A 19,244-nucleotide genomic window follows, 5' to 3' on the forward strand; every position below is an offset into this window, starting at 1 on the left:
TTACGTTTTCCTAATTTAGGTGAAAAGGTGCAGAGCATCTGGGCAGTTCTAAGTTACACAAGGAAATCTAAAAATGAGACGCCATTCATTGGCCAAATAGATCAGCTTTTCCATATCAGGAAGCGATAATGGGGACAGGAATTGCATTGTCCTGTGGTGACGTGAGTGGGTGATGTGAGGAAATGTATGGAAACAAATAAGAAATTACATTTTTCTGTGATGGCCATTCCATCCAGTTGGATTGTAAAATGATGTGTGGCCACGTGTGATTTATCCCTAGTCATGGATTTCTTCCAATGGCAGGAAAGTAGGAGCATTTTATACTAAAATGCTTTGCACAGCTTGTTGGATATGAGGAAGTTTTAAACCTCAACTGCCTCTGTCAGTTGATTAACTGAGCAGGAAGAGTACACTGCTATTTAGAAATAAGGTTTTCTAATCTCAAAATGCCTCGCAGTTGTGGTAAACAAGTTTCCCTCTTTTGTTTTGCTCAAATATATGTAATACCTCACTAGAACTAGCAGTAATCTGTCAAATCAGGATGGCAGCCAAGTTCTAAGAGGATGGAGGAAAAAAAATAGGCTAAAACAGCCAGATGAGTCCATTCTCTATGGCCTTCTGGCTCCAACATGCCAAGCGTCACGCCTGGTTTGCATTGTTTGTGGGTAAAACATTACTTGAGTCCATGTGGATGGTTGGACAAGAAGGTGCCTCCTAATGTCATTCCCCTCCTCTTTCCAGTGTCCAAATTTAACTACAACCCATCTGAGAGCTTGTTTGTGCTGGCCCCAGTCCAGTCCCTCTCCATTGGGTCAGTGATGAGCGCCATGGGGCTGGGGTTCCTCCTATCAATGCTCTTCTTCATAGAGCAGAACATCGTGGCGTCGCTCACAAATGCACCGGAGAACAGGTAATGCTATTGGTACTCCGCTTCCTCTGTGGGGGGATGTCCTCGAGTCTCTTCCCAGCACTGCTTGTCCAAAGCTTGTCTGAATATCAGAAAAGATATTCAGGACATGTTCTTCAGAACTTCTGTTGTCACAGATGAAAGTAACTCTACTGCTTAACTCCTCACGATCCCCAAAACCCAATGTTATGGCAGTGAGTCAAAAATGCAAAGCATCAACGAGCTCATCAACTCGGCCTTTTTCTTCTTTGCCCATGTGTGAATGTTACATAGATATTTTGTATGATTTGAGGTCTGTGGATGTGCCTTGAGATATTTAGGGAATGTCTGACCCATATGGACACTTGCACTGCTCTTGCAGTATAGAGAATTTTTTGAAAATGAAAAGTCAGTGACCTGCACAAATGTCCTAGCATGATATGCTGCAGTTGAGCATCAGGAAAAAGTGTCTGGAGCTGTTAGTCTCCATTTGAAAAGGTGGAAGTGAAGTAAAACCAGTATGTCTAATATCTGATAGGTCTGATTTATGTGCAAACTTGCGTGGAGATGTTGCACTATTAAAATATTCCCTCTGATGTTTTTGTGCCAACTGCAATCAGATACGATATCAAGAATGAACGTGTATGACTTTTTTCCAGGGAAACCACCATGTCTCAGAGGATTTTTTTGCTAATGTAATGTGTGGGAGGGTTCTCTCCTTGCTTAACATACATTAGCATTCTCCATGTTGTAGCTGGAGTGACACTGAATTAGCGAGGAGAATACAAGCTCAAATTCAGTTATACTAATTTGGTTTTTTTGACCACTTGGCTTTTCCTCTTATCTTTATTATATCCCTTTAAAATGTTGCATAAATCTGTAATGTAAGTAGGTCATCTCTTTCCTAATATGAGTTTTTTCTAAACTTTTGATGTTTTCCGCTAGTGTGTCTTTAAGGAATGTAAAATACTCTTTGGAGTTCTTCACAGTGCTTTTCATAATGCCTTGTTACAGGGCAGAGCTTATGCTGATCAAGTATCAGGGCATGGGTTTTTAGAGATTGAAAAACTAGGACTTGACACCATCTGTTTGCGGTACCATCACAGAATAAAAATACCACCATCTATACCAGCCGAATGGAGAATGGGCTGTTCGGTGTCTTAACAAATGTAGTGATTTCCTCGTGTAGAAAAAAAGAGGGAAAAGAGGATGCTTGCCCAAAAGTACACTGGTGGGCTTTGGTAAAGAATACTCACAGCAAGCTTATGGGACAGTCCAAGGAACACTGGGCTGGTTGGGCAGTGTGAAGATAACCTAGGGTAAGGCATCTACGTCTTTGCATGTCTGGTGAGGTAGACAGGCTCAGTGGAGCCTATTCATTGGTCAAAGCAGGTGTATACCACACACAGTGCTGCAAGACTGCTAAGGCCAAACAGTGCCCTAAGGGCGATTAAAATGATGCTGCTGTTAGATATATGGCCTTAGCATATAAAAGCCCTCTGGAAAGGGCAGACAGGACAATCAAACACTAACCCTGGGGATGCTGGAGATGCCTTTTGCTCTGAGAAAGCAGCACATGAGCAGGGGTCGTGCTTTCAAAGTGTGAGCCAATGCAGAAAGTGTGTTTACAATCTCGCCCTTCCTGCTAGCACCTACCAGCTTCAGAGGCATTGCAAAGTAAATATCTACCTGACCTAGTCACCCCGTGGCCGCCTCAGTGGAAGTGAGCACTTCCAGTGAGAGGAGTCTTTTTGTTCCAAACCCGAACCCCACCCAAAACTTCTGCTGCCCAAATAATGGCATCTGCTGCTCTTTGAGATAGACATTAGGCATAGATCTTCACGTGCTGGGTCACATCTACTAGTTCCATGCACCTCGTGTCCTAGAGCATCTCGGATGGCTCCAAGTCTCTCCTTAGGTATTGAATGGAGCTTACTTGGGTGGCATTAAGACACCTAAACAGTGCTCCCTTTCCAGTTGATGGTGCCTGGATTGCAATTCAGCTGACCCCTTGTGTTGTGTCAGGGTGGCAACTGCTGTCTGCTCTGATGCCCAGGCACAAACACAGCTATAGACCTTTAAGTTAGGTATCAAACTCCAAGAGCTGAATTCTTCCCTAGCCTTTTCCTAAACTTTACTCGTGGCATCTGAGCAGTTGGTACCAGATGGGTATATTCAGGAAAGGCGCAGACCTTGTGAAAAAAGGCAAGGTTAAACTAGATCTGAGTTCAGTGTTAGCAGTGGGAATGTGAAGTGGTCAGCTTCCTTGGTGAAGGCTGCCAGTTTCCCCCTCCCCTAACAAATAAAATGGGGAGGCTACCCTGCATTCACCAAAGTTAGGAGCGTATCTCCTTGGTTGACTACTATGGAGGAGCTGAAGCTTAATGAATTCATGTCCCATTTTCTTATCATGCAGTACAAATTACATAATTAGGGGATTACTGCAGCATACCGAGCACATGTTCTGTCTGTGGAGAAGGAGGGGAGATCAGGGTTAAAACCAAGACGGGTGCGAACATTCAGCGTCAGTAGTTTGGCACCCCATGCCCAGGTTTCTAACCACTCCCCACGTGGACTCTGCTAGCAGATATACGTGTATATTTTGAGTGGACTGTGCAATAAATGTAGTAGCAAAACGCTGATGAAATTTTCACGGGCTGTTATTTTAGCGGGTTGCCTTTCTGCTCAGTGTTGTTCTTTCCAGGAGATGACTGCTTTGGGAGCAAACTATCAAGTTTTGTTACCTTCTGTGTTCGTGTAACACAGGCTGTAAAACAGGAGGAGTGTGAAATCTGTGCATGGAAGTGCACTTTGGTGTTTAGCATTCGAGCTCAGGTTCAGCAAGAGCAGCCTGTTAACAATTCGCACCAGGCGTAACTGCTGTCAACAAAAACCTCATTTCAGGTTGGTGAAGGGAACAGCCTACCACTGGGACCTCCTTCTCGTTGCGCTGATTAACACAGGGCTGTCAGTCTTCGGCCTCCCGTGGATCCACGCTGCCTTCCCTCACTCCCCAATGCATGTCCGCGCCCTGGCCTACGTGGAGGAGAGGGTTGAAAACGGACACATCTACGAGACGTAAGTAGGAACCGCGGAGCTGTCTTGGATCTCTTTGGTTTCATTTGTGGTTTCCTAACCCTTTGGGTACAGTGGGTTACGTGGTCGGAGTTAGCTGCTGTCTTGAAGACCTGCAAGATATGAAAGTGGAGGGGAGATGTACCAAATCAAGCCACCTCAGCCAGCATGGCCTGTGACCCCGCTTCATTCCCCTTTGCCAAAGTGCTTGTTTTAGGACAGACGCAAATTTTTGCTCTTGTCGGTGGCTGGCGGCAGCCTGCATGGATTCCACCCGCTCCAGCGTAAATTGTCTTCTGGAAGAGTCAGCCAAAGCCTTTCAGGTTTATCCTTGTGGAAAGCTGAGGAGATGCTTTGGCCAGATCTTTCCAGATGTCTTCACGAGAAAAAATCTAGTCTGATTCATTGCCTGAAACCTGTCTGGTGGTTATTACAAAGGGTAGGAAAAATGCAGCATTATTTCAGAGCTCCCATAGCATCTTCCGCCACGTTTCAGGAAGGCGAGAAGCTTATTAAATTCTCTTGTTTTTATGCAAAAGCAACTGTGAAGCCATGCCTGGGTCATGGCTTTCTATTTAAGACCAGCTTTTTTGCTGTTTTGAGTTGTCCAACACACTGTTATCAGAGCCCTATTTAAAAAAAAAAAAAAATTAAAAACCTAATTTCTCACTAAGCTTGTTCCAGAATAGAGATTATCTGGTCTGTTTGATCACTGTCTGTTACACTTGAGTGCTTTTACCTCAGAACTGGTAATTTCCACTCACATGCCATTAGTTTTAATTAAGCTGTCTTGGTTTCCATTTTCAGAGTTGCCACTTACCAAAGGGGAGGCTAAGTGGTCATTTACTTTGGGGGATGGAGTGGGTCTGTCTTTTAATTTCAGTCTCACCTTCATGCTCTTCTTGGTGCCAGCTGGCCCAGCCCAACCTGGCACAGCTGCTTTTTGGGTCAGTGATGGACAGATTTCACCTTCCCCATCTGGAAATTGCTGAGTCCTGCTGCTCCCTGCAACACTTTTACAGGCCTTTCCTGGGAAATCAGTCCCTTGGGCTCGTATTCCCATTAGTACGTGTTGGTATTAGTTGTTCCTGCAATTTAATCTGTCTTGAATGAATGTTAAATCCTATTTCAAAAAAAGCAACTTTGTAATTTGAGTTCTGTAGGGTTTTAATCCGTGCCCTTGCTCCTGGTGTCCATGAGCTGCTCTGGGATACTTCTACTCTCCATTTCTTTGTGAGATGCAGAATTTACACTTTGAAACCCATGTGCAAAGCCTCCCTCCTGTGTCTTCTGTTGTCAATTTTAATACCTGGTGGCTTTTTTCCTGTTTTGCCACCCACTGTCTTTATTGTGCACTCTGGCTTTTCTCTGACGAGGTCCAGTTCCCTGCCTGAATTAAGGACTACCTTCTGCCCTTGTCCTCTGCTCCTTCACCCAGCTGCCCTAAAAGAGCATGGGAGGGCCCTCTTTGGCTATACTAACCTAGATATTGCTCCAGTGATTATCCTAAAAAGGATTGAGGGATGCCCTGATCTTGCTAAGCGTGTTCCCTTGCGGCACTGCTCTTCCTCTGCTGGAGGCAAATCGGTACGTAAATGAGCACTGTGAACTGGATATTGGGAGTGAAGAAGGGAATGAAGATTTCTTGGGTATCTGAACTCCCTTTGAGACTGAAGCTTTTTGTTCTCTACAAAGTATTGAGCTATAAACAGGAGGCTCTGAGCACTGTTGTCATTTTTTTGTTTTTTCCTTCTTAGCCAGTTCTGCTGAAAAAGAAATATACTGAAGCTCAATTAGAAAATCAGGAGTTCTTTCAGCGCTGGCTCCCTTGGCAGGCTCCTTTCCTGCACTCGAATCAAAGCTCTCAGTGAGGATGATGATATAAACAAGAATAAAGATCTGTCACAATGAAAGCAAAATTTTCTTCTCCCCTGTAGAGTAACTACTTGAGTTTCATGTGGCAATCTGCAAATAGGCTCTCATTACTCATATGGAGGAGGTCGGGAATGGCTAATCTTGTGCTAGCTGTATTTAAAGGATTCTGGGGAAATGAGCCTGGATTATGCTCCTTTAATCTCCACTAATTACTTCATTTCCATTGCAGCACAGGCTTTCTGGAGCTGCTTCCTCAAGGGCCAAACCAGATTCTGAACACATGCAAATTACTGGATTTCTTCTATTGCCTTAATGTGACTGTTCTTGATGTCCTTACCCTGGAAATAAGAAAGGTGCTAGAATTGGCAAAAGACCAATTTGATGCTGGGAACTTCAGCCTTAAAGATGTTAAGTTTAGTCAATTATGAGCAATTTTAATTATGTTCTGATAAGAAATTCCAAACTACTTTAATAAGTGGCATTAGCAGGAGCTGACAGTAGTGGTTGTAGTACATCTTGTGTATGATCAAAGACTCTTCAGTGCTGTGATTGCTGCAACCCCAAGAGATGACAGGCAGAAAATTTCATGAACTTAAAAAAAAAAAAAAATCCATTACCAAAGAACAGCTCAGAGTAGCAGCCCTTGTACTTGCAGACTTGCATCTGATTGAAATGTGGCGGCTTCATATCTAATTTTGATCCTGAGCTCTTTGGTTTGCATGACTTCACTTGCAAGGAACCTAGAAGACTTGTGCGTGCTCAGACTGACGCTTGCAGGTCACGAGCATCCACAGCAGTGGGTTAGATCTTTGCCTGAAGTAGCAGAAATGCTTCCTCTGCAGTTTGCCCAACGACGAAGCCAGGGGAACTCTTGCTGTACCTGGATGAGGCTAAATCACTTAGTGCATCCTTTCACTCCTGCTTTATTGGGCCACTTGAGAGGCTTGTAGAGGTTCTGGTAGCTCTGAAGTAGTCTGACCGCTCCTTATAGGATTATAGGGCTATGGAATTACTCTGAATTAGCCCTCACAGTTGCATTTTAAGTTTGCTTGGCTCTGGCATCTCCAAGACTGCTGTTCTGTGGTGATCCACACCTGGAGGCAGTGAAAAGGGTACCAAACTATATCCACCCAGATGATGTCCCAGTTCTTCTGGAGCTGTCTGCAGATAAGAGTGGAGAGAAGTGCTGTACTCTCCCTTGGCTTCTCTAGGCATTGGCAGGGACCTCTTGACACAGGAGACTTGCAAGGGGATCTGAACAAAATCTGTTTGGAAGGAGGAAGGCTGTGGTTTCTGCTGTTTACACCTAGCCAGGGGAGGGGGGAGGTTACTTAGAGGTTAGCACCTCCTGTGGTTCTTCTGTGCATCCTCTCTTGGTAATCTTAGATAATATGTATGATCTGCCCTGTTACTCACCAAAGAATTCAAGTGTTGTCCTCAGGACTTTGTGTACTGTTTGTGATATCTGTTGTTCCTTAGCTCTCATGACCATTCGTGTTGATTCTGCCATGTTACCCATATCCTGAGAGCAAGCCTTGGGCTGTTCCCCTTTTCCCTCCCTCTTTAAATACAGGTGTGGAAGGCTCCTTCGTCCCCACAGCTTCATTATGCTCTTGAATGTATAAACAGATTTGAAGTTCAGCCTGACCTTGCTTATAAGCAAGACTCTCAAAAACTTAATATTGAGAGAATTCACTGGGAAGCAATCTTCCTTAGGACAGAAGGGATTACAAAGTCCCAGCAGTGCGTATGCAAAAGAGGGAAATGTGTTTTGATAGATCTAGTGGTTGGCTCTTGTGTTAATCTTCAGAGTATTTTTTGTACAGGGTTAATTTGGAATATGAGGTCTCGCATCCCGGGAATGAGGCCACTAGATGACATCAAAACAGCCTATGGACAAGAATTTCCCCTGATAATAGGGGGATTTACTCACTAGCTTACCCACTGAATTGGTGGATTTATCTTCTCAAGAAAAGTTACATTAAGAATCCCCCTTTCGCTATTTATAAGTAGTCTTGAAAGATGAGTTTTACCAGAAACAATAGGAGGAAAGAATTTTTTTTTTTCAAACTCGGAGATGCTCACAGGTTTAGTTGAAGTGAAAAGAAAACAAAGCAACCTCCCGTCACCCCCCAAGTAGGCTCTGAAAGTTGCTGCATGCTTTCCTGTCAGTCTTTTTCTTTCCCCCCTTAAAAAAAAAAAAATTCAATCTGTGGTCTGTCAGCTCTGGAAAATTTGCATTAATTAATTACGTGTTGCATGGTAATAGGCAATTTGCAGTGCAACTGCTATCATCCACAGCAGAATTAGATTTCTAGCTCTGAGTAGTGCTCTCAGGTTTCCCTTCCATATAAACAAGGAGATCCTCGTATACATCCAAAATGCTGACTCGCAGTCAAGAGAGTGAAGGCTTTTTTTTGTTTTTACAAGAGGTTCATTAGTTCCCGTAGAAGTCAATGAGTTTTCTTTTGGATAAAAGCCAATTGCATATGCATTGGGTAAACCAAGGAAAGGATTACTGCCCAGAAAGAGGATTCTTGCCTGGGGTGGTGTGTTTTTCTTTTTTTCTTTTTTTTTTTCTTGTAATGTGCTAAACAGAATTAGTTTAGAGGGCAATTTAGTTCAGGATAGGATCTGTGGAGCTTTTTGCAGAAGGGGAATTTGGCATCTTTCCAGCTGCTCTGTTCGAGCTGTAGATTAAGTGCCTGGCCTGGATCCAGCAGAGCTCTGCCTTCTCAGTGTCAGCACGGGGCCAGAAGTGCTGATCTCAGAGCAGTGGAGATGAGTTTCCCTTTCCCGAGCGACACGTGTCCTGCACCTACACAGAGTAGTGAGCCCCAGTGGTAAACTGACATGGATACTGGGATATTATCCTACTCCCCTAATCCCTGTTTTCTTGCTTTCAGGATTGTGAGTGTGAAGGAGACCCGGCTGACAAGTCTAGTGGCAAACTTCTTGGTTGGCCTCTCGCTCCTGCTCCTTCCTTTCCCTCTCCAGTGGATCCCAAAGCCAGTCCTCTATGGCCTGTTCCTCTACATCGCGTTGACCTCCATTGATGGGAACCAGCTCTTTGAAAGGGTGGCTCTCCTGCTCAAAGAACAGGTACGCAGACTGGGGCACTGGCCTGGTGGAACAGAGAAGCAAATTGTATCTACAGCTTTAGCATCAAACTACCAGGAGCTAACATGGAAAGCTGCTGGTGTTGGGAATCGTAGAATACCAGGTTGGAAGGGACGTCAAGGATCATCTGGTCCAACCTTTCTAGGCAAGAGCATAGTCTAGACAAGATGGCCCAGCACCCTGTCTAGCTGAGTCTTGAAGTGTCCAGTGTCGCAGAGTCAACCACTTCCCTGGGGAGATTATTCCAATGGTTGACTGTTCTCATTGTGAAAAATTTTCCTCTCATGTCCAATCGGAATCTCCCTGGGAGTAACTGGTACCCGTAGTCTCCCATAGGGAATGGGGTTACCCCCAAAACTCACGTTCTCAGGAGGCTGATTTCCAGCTCCAGCCTGCACTTTGCATATCCCTTTCACCTTTCTCTGCAAAGAGGGAGGGAAGCTTGATGGTCTCTAGTTTAGCCTGGCTGCCACTGAGACATGAGCAAGAGAAGTCTTTTCCATTAAAGCAAAAAAATGAGTGGGAGAATAATGCGGTGTCAAACAACAAAAGTGACATGGTTATTGTTACGTTAAAAAAAGATAGCTGAATTGTTTGTAGAATTGCACTGCATCTTGTCTGTCTTTCAAACTCTGCCTAAATCGCATTCTGCATTTCCCTGCCACAAAAGCATTTGAGCTTTCTTGTTCAGAGCAATGTCTCTGATATAGTCACTCTCTTTTCAGGCTGCTAAGAATTGCTCTGGAGCCCCTGTCTCCAGAAGGCAAAAATGAGTGCATGAATGGAGTCAGGATAGCTGCTGCCAGGGAAGACACCCCCTAAACTGTGTAGAGTGCAAACCAAAAATACATTCAAACAATGCCTTTTTAAAAAAGCAATTGTACAAACTGTTGCTCACTGAATGTAGAGTGTTTGTAAGTTTTAAAAACCCACTGTGATGTCTGTCAGCTGCAGAGCACGTGCATTTTAAAATTAAGAAAATAATATTAGAAAGCACATGCATGATGTCAGTAAATAGTGATCTTTGATTTCCCCAACAAAGCTTCAGAACAGGTAATCTTTTTGCTATATTTTACGCTTCCAGTTTGACTTGTGTGAAATACCTCGAGATAGGATTTTAAACTCAAAATTAAATTACCTGCGTTATTGAAACCCTTCTGATGTGGGATGAAATCAAACCTGGAAGATCTGTTTACAAGCCATCTCTATTGCAAGTGCTAAGAAGGTGTTAGCTTGCAGTGTAGGTAGTACCTGGGAGCAATAGCGAGTCTCCAGCTCACCTTCCTTTATGTAACAAGGGTCAAGGGCTTAAGTCCAATATTTGGCTCTGCCTCTCTGCTAATCTATCTTAACCTCTGGGATGTAATATTAGAGATCAAAACTGTGAAATCTGGGTAAAGATTACATTTGTCATATCAATTTTTGAATGAGGATTGAACAGGTACTGATGTATGTGGAATATTACTTCTGGGTTTCGTACAAATTATGTGTGGAATTTTCCAAGCTTTGGTGTGGAAAATTAAAAAGTATTCTCAAATATGGAGATTTCCCTTTTCTGGAAACCTTTTAATGAGTCATGGCACAATCTGAAATCCATTGAGTCTGTATCAGTGCCAGCAGACAGTCGCTCATACTCTTCATTGGTGTATAGACAGTGAGTCAAAGCCTGTGCTCAGACATGAGCAAGTAACTGTCAGAAGAAACCACGAGTGATATTTAGCCTATTAATGTCACTTTTTTTTTCCTTCTTTCTCAAAAATGGATAGCTTATGAGTTGAGAAAATCACTGCAGGCTGAGTACAGCCTCTTCCTGCACCTCCCCAATCTCATCTCCTGGGCTTCCCCTGCCAGGGTTCAGCCAAGACATGGGACCACCAGGGACAAGCATGGAGCCTGATTAGCAGAGAACAGGTTATAAAATAATGAGGAGCTGGGTCTCAGGTGGAGGAACCATCCAGCAGTAACAACACCCAAATGCATCTGCTTACCATCACCCCCCTGGCCACCCCCACAGGCACTTCATGCGTTGCTGCAAAGCCCTGATAATCCTACTCAGGGGAATCTCATTACTGTACTTATCAAGAAATTTTATTGCACTCTAGATGCTCCCAAAGGCAATCTTAGCTGTGTGCTGTGTCTTTTCTTCTCCAGGTTTCTAGTGCCCAGTCATCTTCTGTGTGTTGCTGCCAATGCTGTGGTTTAATGCACTTGCTTTAACCCTACAAATCCTGCATTCAGCTCTTGAACCTGTTAAGGACTCTGATGTTGATGCACTCCGTGTGTAAACTGATGACTTCCTTAAAATCCTTGTGTTCAAAAGCCTGTGCCACATTCTGCAGTCACAAGTCCAGGTCGCTGCATGTCTAACGTGCAATTCTTCTCTTCCCAGACTGCTTATCCTCCGACACATTATATCCGCAGAGTGCCCCAGAGGAAGATCCACTATTTCACAGGCTTGCAGGTCCTGCAGCTCCTCATCCTCTGTGGTTTCGGCATGTCACCGTTGCCCTACATGAAGATGATCTTCCCACTCATCATGATAGGGATGATCCCAATCAGGTATGAAACTTGGCTGCTACTTTTTTCCCGTCTCCTATGCCTTCTGTCTTCAGGCTTGGACTGCAGGAAGTCTGAGTGGTCTAAAAGGGCAGCCAGTACTTTCCTGAGTAGCCAGATCCTGGGAGTGGGTGATGGTGACCTCTTCTTCACCAGCTGCTCAGGCTTGAGTAGGAATAGTGCTGAGAGCCTGTGATTTCACTGATGCCGGGTGTTGTGCGAAGGGTTCTGGGCTGGTAGGTACTCTTCTTCCAGCTAGCGGAGAGGCAAATAAGTCTCCTTTTGCAGTGCCTGTGAGATGCTTGATCTTCCTGAGAAGCTGTAGCCTGAGCCTTCCCTCTAGGTATTTGCTAATGTTACTGCTTGCTTTGCAATTTGATTTCCCAAGGCCTGTGCTCAGAGCAGAGCTAGAAAATTTGCCTAAGAGGAATCCTTATCTCTTGCCCACTGCTGTGGTGACCTTACAGACCTCCTGCGCTGCTGAATGCCATTGCCAATGATCAGTTAGTTCAAACTGGCCACATTTAGTCTTAAAATGCATCTTTAGAACTGGGAGGACCCCACAATATCTTGCAGTCTTGAGAGAAAATCATTGAGAAATTTAACTAATTTCTTCCTTAATGTTCATTAACAGTGACTGCCCATCATTCTCCAGTTAAATCATTCATGCTCTCCATCCTTTGGATATAATGAGAAGCCATAATAAGATCTTGGAAGGAACAAATCTGTTTCCAGTCCACTTGATTATTTTTAGGTCAGCATGGCATCCAGTGATATCTGGTTGCCTTTGAGCTTGTAGTCTCGGAGATTTTTCTGTTTGATCTCAAAGTTCAGGGCTGCCAATGTGATAATCTGCTAAGGCAGCTATTGTAGTGTTTTCCTTGGGTGATAAAGATTAGTCCAGTTCTTTCTAAAACAAAAGCAAATGTCAAAACTACCATGGCTTTCAACAGGATCACGTTAGAGCTATTTGGGCTGGATTTTTAAAGATAAACAAAACCTTGGAAAACACTGAAATTATTGTTCCTATGGTAAGAGTCTCTCACCCACCCTTCACGCAGGCATCACTTTGGATGGTTAAGTGCCTGGTAGATACTTCAGCTCTGTGCAGTGCTGGATGATTGACTCTTGTGGGAATTGCAAGTCTCTGCACAGAGCAGCTCAGTACAGAAAAGAAAACGTGGGACGCTTTTTGCCAGACGTTAAAGTATTGGACGTAGCATAATAAGCTAAATTAGTGTGAGAGAGTGTGCTGTGTCAAAGAACCTGATTTTGTAATAAGAGCTAGATAACTTAGTGGTGCAAATATATCTTCTTTTGAGTAAATAAGATACTGTCATCTTATACTAGCTCTGTTGCTAACTCATTTCTCTTTCCAGAGGCTCTTTTTCTAGTAGCTGGATAACCAGCCCTGCTGCTAAGGGGAACATGGTGCTACCTGGCACAATACAGAAATTTGCCCTTGGCTTTCCTTTCTCCGATTTCTTTTGCCTTCATGTAGTTTCTGTGGGCTCCAGCCGAGAAGGCAGCACGATGATGCATGAGCTCTGTAGTTAACAATGACTTTTTCACAAAGATTTGGCACTTTAAATAGATGAGACAGAGTAGAAGAAATGAAATATTTTTTCTCTTTTTTTTTTAAGTGAAGGGAGGAAGGAGGAGATGTGAGAGTAGCCAGGGGTCAAAGTCAAGAATCAAACCCAGATGAGTGAGTCATGGCTCAGTGTCCCATCCAGAAAACCAGCCATGTTACTTGTCTGTCTCAAAGCCACATTTCTATCTGTCCGACAGCATTAGATGCATGCTTTGAATTGTCAGCGCTGAGGGACCATCTTTTTCCACTGGTGTAGTGTTAATGTGAAAGATAATGGATTTCGATGGCTTCTCATTATTGCAGTGGAGGACAGCCTGTTGGGAGAAAATGCAATCTCTTTGGGTATCCCCAGTCCCTGGCTTTGATTTAAAACTCTGGGATGACTAGTTTTTGGTTACGCTCTAATCCCTGCTCTGAGGAGTACTGAGATTAAGGTTGCTCAGAGAGGAAGAATCTTCTTTCCAAGTTCTCTGTGATGCTTATCTGTGCTCCCAGGCTCTCAAGCATTTTATTTCACGACAGGTCTATTTAAGCAGATCGTGGTACTTCTCAGTAGTAAGTGCTGTTTGGGATCTCTTGCATAGCTATTGAAAAGGCTTTTTCGAGTCTTAAACTGGCTTTCTAGTGCTTTGTGCCTTATTTTAACAGCTGAAGAATAGCTTCCTTGTTAAGCAAGGAAAAGCATCAAACGAAATATGCAGTAGGATTTAATGAGAGCAGCTTCATAGCATATTGTTACAGTGCCTTGCCCTTCTCACCCAAATAGGTTAATTCATGGGGATGTTCTTACAAATAAGCAAAAAAACAAACCCCAAAAGTAAGGGAATCACTGTCTGCATGATCCAGCAGAGAATCCAGACACGGGGTAGGGATGGAGTCTTACCAGAAGCTGGAGGAATGAATGCCACAGCCCTTCTTAGCCTCCTGCCATGGTCTCAAGTCTTGCTGATAGACTTAGTGCTTCTCTGAAGACCGAAGCTTCTGGGTTATCTGTTAAAGCTTCTTTGTGGGAGAGCTCAAAGGAGTGAGCTGGGGTACTTGGGGAACCAAAGAAGTGCAAGACAAATAATCCTTGTGTGCTGGTCTTTGAGCCAGCCCTGTAAATTTAGAGGAGGGTTTCTCCTGTGAGCTCTCAGTGCCTGGTGTTGATAGTGTTGTAATGAGTGTAGGACTGTGTCAGGTGGGGTTTTTGTGTTGGGCAACTATAGGGAAAGAGGCAAAGAAAGTAGGAACTAGAAGTAAATGGTGATTCTTGGCGAAGTAACCCATCCACTAGCAAACCGGAGGCAGCAGGAAGCTATCGCCTGCCTCCCCAACAGAAGCCAGGAGCATAGCTGTGGGTCAGGTGAGATGGTACATTTTTAGCACCTTTAAGACTTTGTAGTGACAGTGCTCTAGGAAAGAAGATTTTTCTTCTTGAGGATGAGGATGATCTCTTTCCTCTTCAAGTGAAATGAGTTGCCGCTTCTAGGAGGAGCTCTGCTCTGTTATTCCTATAAATGCTGTATTTATATTCCTATAAATGCTGTATTTAATTGCAGGATTAGTTGTTTTTACTTTCCCCTACTTAATCTCCCCTTTAGCTGGGTGAATCTGTTGTATGCATGGCCATGGAAAAACTCAACTGAGAGTCAGGGCAGACAAACAAAATGTTACACGATGATAAACAGGCACTAATACTATCTTTGGTTCAATCTTAGGTATAACCTGCTCCCTAGGATCATCGAAGCCAAGTACTTGGATGCTATGGATGCAGAGCATTAAATGGGGTCCTCCACACACGGAGCAGTGAGGACAGCTCTTCTGGAGTTGAAAGGCAGCTTTGCTGAGGCGTAGAACGATCTATCTGCAGTTCTTTCTTTCACCACTTTCTTTCTGCTCTAATATGGCATTCGTAATGCACAACTATCAAAGACCAATTGAGCATTGAAGTGTCAGACTGAAACAGTCTTGGACTTGGGAGGCCGATGCTCTCTGGAGCTGTGAGGCAAGCAGGCTTTATGGAAATGCTACTTTCCACGTCCCAAAACTGGAAACCCCAAAGATCAGCATGTCCGTACAGTTGGAGCATGCGTTCTCAGAGCTGTTGTGCGTTCCCTTGTTTGGGGGGCGGGGGGGGGAATCTTTTTTATGCACCACGTCCCTTTCTTCCAAAACACTAGAAGGACAGCAACTGACCCTTCTTTACAGAATGACAGTCCTGTTCTGGCCTTTGAATTCAATTTCCCGTGCATCCAGTATTCCCAAATTGGTATTTTGGGTGGGATGGCCTCATGCTAAACCACTGATGTCAGGAGAGATGTCTGGCCATCTCTTCAGATTAGCAGGGTTGGAAACGGATCTAATTTGTACTGATACAATCCGTGGCTTTGGATGAATATTTAATTCCTACAAATGAGCTGGAAATGTTCAGAGGTTGGGCTTGCATGGTGATGTTGATGAAACTGCATCTGGGTCTAAGCTATTTGGGAACTATTTTGGATCTTTCTGCCATTCCTTCTTGGTAATCAAACACAAGTGTAGTTTTGCACAACTGCAACGTTCTTGCTTGTACCCGGTGTCAGATGCTGAAACTTGTCAAAGGGCAGTTGTGTTAATGATTGCATATACATATGTACAGTAGTGCCTATGTGTACATATATACATATGGATTTGTGTATATATTTTGCATAGATATACAAATAGGCCTGATACTTTCAAAAATATCAAGTGTTTTGTGCAGTCAGTGTTACCTGTGATGTCTTGACCATATACTTGTTGTCTGCTTCAGTGCTGCTTTTTCTCATTTGAGATATGGTCACTCTTTTCTTTTTGAAGCTGCTCAGTTACTGGTTTTGTTCATGTGTTGCTTTATTCAAGGTGTTCCTTTGCTTTCTTCTTCCCATGGCTTGAGACCTTCATCGTTCTGTCTTGATGCTCCAACATGTGAATTTTGCATTTAATTTTAATGTACAGCATGCAATGAAAGTTTTTCTTTCGCCTAATCAATATTTGTTGGTCATTTCATTGTTTCTGTTTTGTAGCTAAGCTCCCACTGCCAGACATTATATTATATTTCTGGATGAATCGAACTTCTGCTGTCTTTTATATTTCAGTTTATTTAATTTTGCTTGTACTATGGTCAGTTTTCTTATTTGAAGTACTGTGAAACAAGCTGCCCTTTAGTTCTGTGCTTGCCCTTTGCTGCACACTACAGATGACAGGTAAAGTGTTAAGAAAAATGTGGACCCCTGAAGATAATGAACTTTCAAAACAGCAGAAATGAGGGAAGAAGAGTAATATAAAATGAGATGCAAATGTATTATTAGCACAGAGAAGTGTTTCTTACCAATTGCTTGCCCAGTAAATGGTGCAGAGGGGTTTTTTTATCAGCACATGTCCTACTGATTGGGTGTTCCTCTGCGTGATGAGGAAGACCAACTCTGTAATGAGGGAGGAAGGCATTGGGTAAAAAGCTCCAAGGTTGAAACTAAGCCAGGCTCAAGCCACTGAAGATTTGGTGTATTTGCACTAAATATCAGATGGTATTTCATCTTAATGTAGCTGCCTACGGCTTTAAAACTTCTATGAAAAACTGAATTTTTATTTTCTTATGAAACCCGTCATCTTTATATTGATACTTGATGGAGGAGAGCAGTAAGAGTGTTCCCAAGAACATGGCCATGGCTAATATCTCCCAGAGCAATCATAGGGGAAAGCCCTCAGCTTAGCAAGCAAAACAGCGTTACCTTGAAAGCATGACCTTCATGTTGCACCAGCCAACTCTTGTGGGACTGCTGAGAAGTCTCAGGGGTAGGATGACCACCCCAGTACATCAAAACAGGTAATGCCATGCGTTTGGCTTTCAGTCTTGGGTAGCAGGGTTAACTCACGCTGCGTCTGATAGGTAGCGTGACGGCAGGTATAAATACGCGCGTGGTTTCTAATCAACTTTGTCAGTATTTCCCAGCTTTTGAGTCATTTCTACGGTGAGATCACTGGTAGCTGTTACCAAGGTCTACATGCAGAAACGGGGCAAAGAGTCAGCAAACAGGACTTCAGGGCAGTGCAAAGGCGGAGGTGGTAAAAGTGTGTCTGATCTTCAGTCAACAGAAAAAGAGCAGGTGACACAAACAGTTCAGTGCCTGTTGTAAGACAGGGAATACAAAGGCCTGGCGATGCTTAAATAACATGCTTTTCCCACAGATGTCAAAAGATTTAACCAAAGGTAGAATGAAAAAGCATCATCCTGTGGGCTGAGTAAGCTATTAAACGCACGTGTCCTGGGGTTGCATTTCTGGTGTCTCAGCTCTGGGCAGGAAGAAGTCGCCCTGTGGGCTGGTTTAAATCATGTTGCAGATGCTGTGGCTGAAGGAAGGGAGGACGTGCCCAAGGGAATGTGGCTCTGGTCCTCTTTGAGGAAGAGCAGAGGCCCTGGGTGAAACTTTCTCCAGTGCAGAGCATGGTGGGGTGAAATGGCATGTAGGCTTTGCCAGAGGAAATAGTTTTGAGATGTACCCTCCATCCCCCCACTTAGAAGGACCAAAAATGTCCCCATTTAAGCCTCTTTGAAAGCACCAGTTTCAAATAGTGTCAAATGTTGCTAACAGAGATCATTTAAAATCTAGATAGTTGGGGGGTGGTGAAATACCTTTCACAACTCTTGTTTATATCTTATTGCTGTTGCTTTACCAGCATGATTTCAGTATTCATATTTTCTTTGTAGCATCAACAGGATTCTGTTTTGCAGGGCTTTCTTCCTGCAGAAGTCAGGGGCCAAAGAATCAACTGATGGGAAATCAGCACAACTCGGGAAAAGTTGTGCTGGCTTAGACTGGTTGAAGATTTGGACCTGTGTCTCAGTGTATGGGTAGAAGGGAGATGTGAGACTGGAGGCCTCTTAGCTCATACGGGATTGTAATGATCCTGCGGAGGATTTTTATCTGTGCAAGTACCTTTTCTCTTCTTGCTTGCTTCTGGTTTTGCTGACTTCAGTGCAGGCGTTTCCAGGAAGTAGGCTAGCTAGGGAAGGAGAGTTTGTTCAGAGTTCCTTGAGCACTTTAATACTTCTGTGAAGGTTAAGACAATTGGAATGTAAAAGAAGTTTTATTATAAGCTCTTTGTATACGCACAATGCTATGTATAACTGTTGCCAAAGAAGTGGGTTTGAAAGATGTTGGTAGCTATTAAGAGAGTCCGTGATGTTCACCTGGAACCGCAAGGTAGTAAAAAGCTGCTGAAACGAGTGGATTTTGGAAGTTACCTTTTGACAGCTGCCAAAATGATCGGAAACTGGGGATAGAATAAGATTCTACTCTCAAATTTGTAGTTTTTGATCCTTGCATTGAATGTAGGAGCTAGAAGTTAGCTTGATAATTAAAATTGGATTTATACCTGAATAGTTTTGTTGGTCTGAGACTTATTTTCCTGTCTTCAAAAATACTGTTGACATGCTATGTGTGGAAATAGATGTGTTTCTCTATGTAAATTAAGGAAAGTTGGTGAAAATATGGACTGCTGAACAGGCGGTATAGCACTTTCTAGATTGCTTAGGAAGCAAATCTGACAACTTCACTAGCAACAATCCCCAAATTCTCTGGCATCAACATTTGAAGCTATTAATAAATGTTAAGCTCTACTTGGATATGCATCAGTGCATTGCTTGCGAAAGGATGGGGATGGAGTAAGTGAATTCAACTGGTTTGCGTCGGAGCTGCCATCTGGTGAAATGCTTCAAGATGAGCCCAACAACTGTGGGACACGATACACGCTTTGATGACTGTGTGAACTGGGATGCTCTGAAAACAAATATGGTAGATGGTCAAGTTTCCATATACTGTAGGTGCCACAATTCTCCCCAAAAGTTCCATATCCCCAGCTGTACCAAAAGACTGAAACTGTTTGTAAATTTTTGCATATCATATTTGGCTGCTTTAGAAACTGCTGCTGAACTGTGTTCTGTGGACACTCTTTGAAGAAACATGAAGTTGGCCGAAGCTGGAGAACATTTGGGGGTGGGAGGGAAGGGTTTTTTTTTTTGTGGAGTTCTCAGCAACAAAAAAGGGACCTGAGACATGCCAAAAGCACCTACCATTTTCCAGTCTGTGTCCTACCAAGCATGTATCTACCCTATCTTGTTGACACATGTTCGTGTTATTC

General features: G+C 43.5%; 1 protein-coding gene across 6 annotated transcripts in view; it reads left to right on the top strand.

The window, feature by feature from the left end:
* SLC4A11 (solute carrier family 4 member 11) overlaps positions 1-16,177 on the top strand; it is a 141,560-nt gene extending 125,383 nt beyond the window's left edge. For all 6 annotated transcript variants that reach the window (XM_087736804.1, XM_087736805.1, XM_009471709.2 and 3 more), the window contains 5 exons: positions 742-910; positions 3,791-3,964; positions 8,743-8,938; positions 11,346-11,515; positions 14,807-16,177. In XM_087736804.1, the coding sequence (XP_087592930.1) occupies positions 742-910; positions 3,791-3,964; positions 8,743-8,938; positions 11,346-11,515; positions 14,807-14,870 (773 nt within the window). In that variant the 3' untranslated portion in view covers positions 14,871-16,177. The remainder of the gene's footprint in view (positions 1-741; positions 911-3,790; positions 3,965-8,742; positions 8,939-11,345; positions 11,516-14,806) is intronic.
* Positions 16,178-19,244: the final 3,067 nt, after the last annotated feature.

Source organism: Nipponia nippon, unplaced genomic scaffold, assembly GCF_047370975.1.
Source record: "Nipponia nippon isolate SJK-2023a ecotype South Korea unplaced genomic scaffold, ASM4737097v1 scaffold_6, whole genome shotgun sequence".
In the NCBI taxonomy this organism is placed as follows: domain Eukaryota; kingdom Metazoa; phylum Chordata; class Aves; order Pelecaniformes; family Threskiornithidae; genus Nipponia; species Nipponia nippon.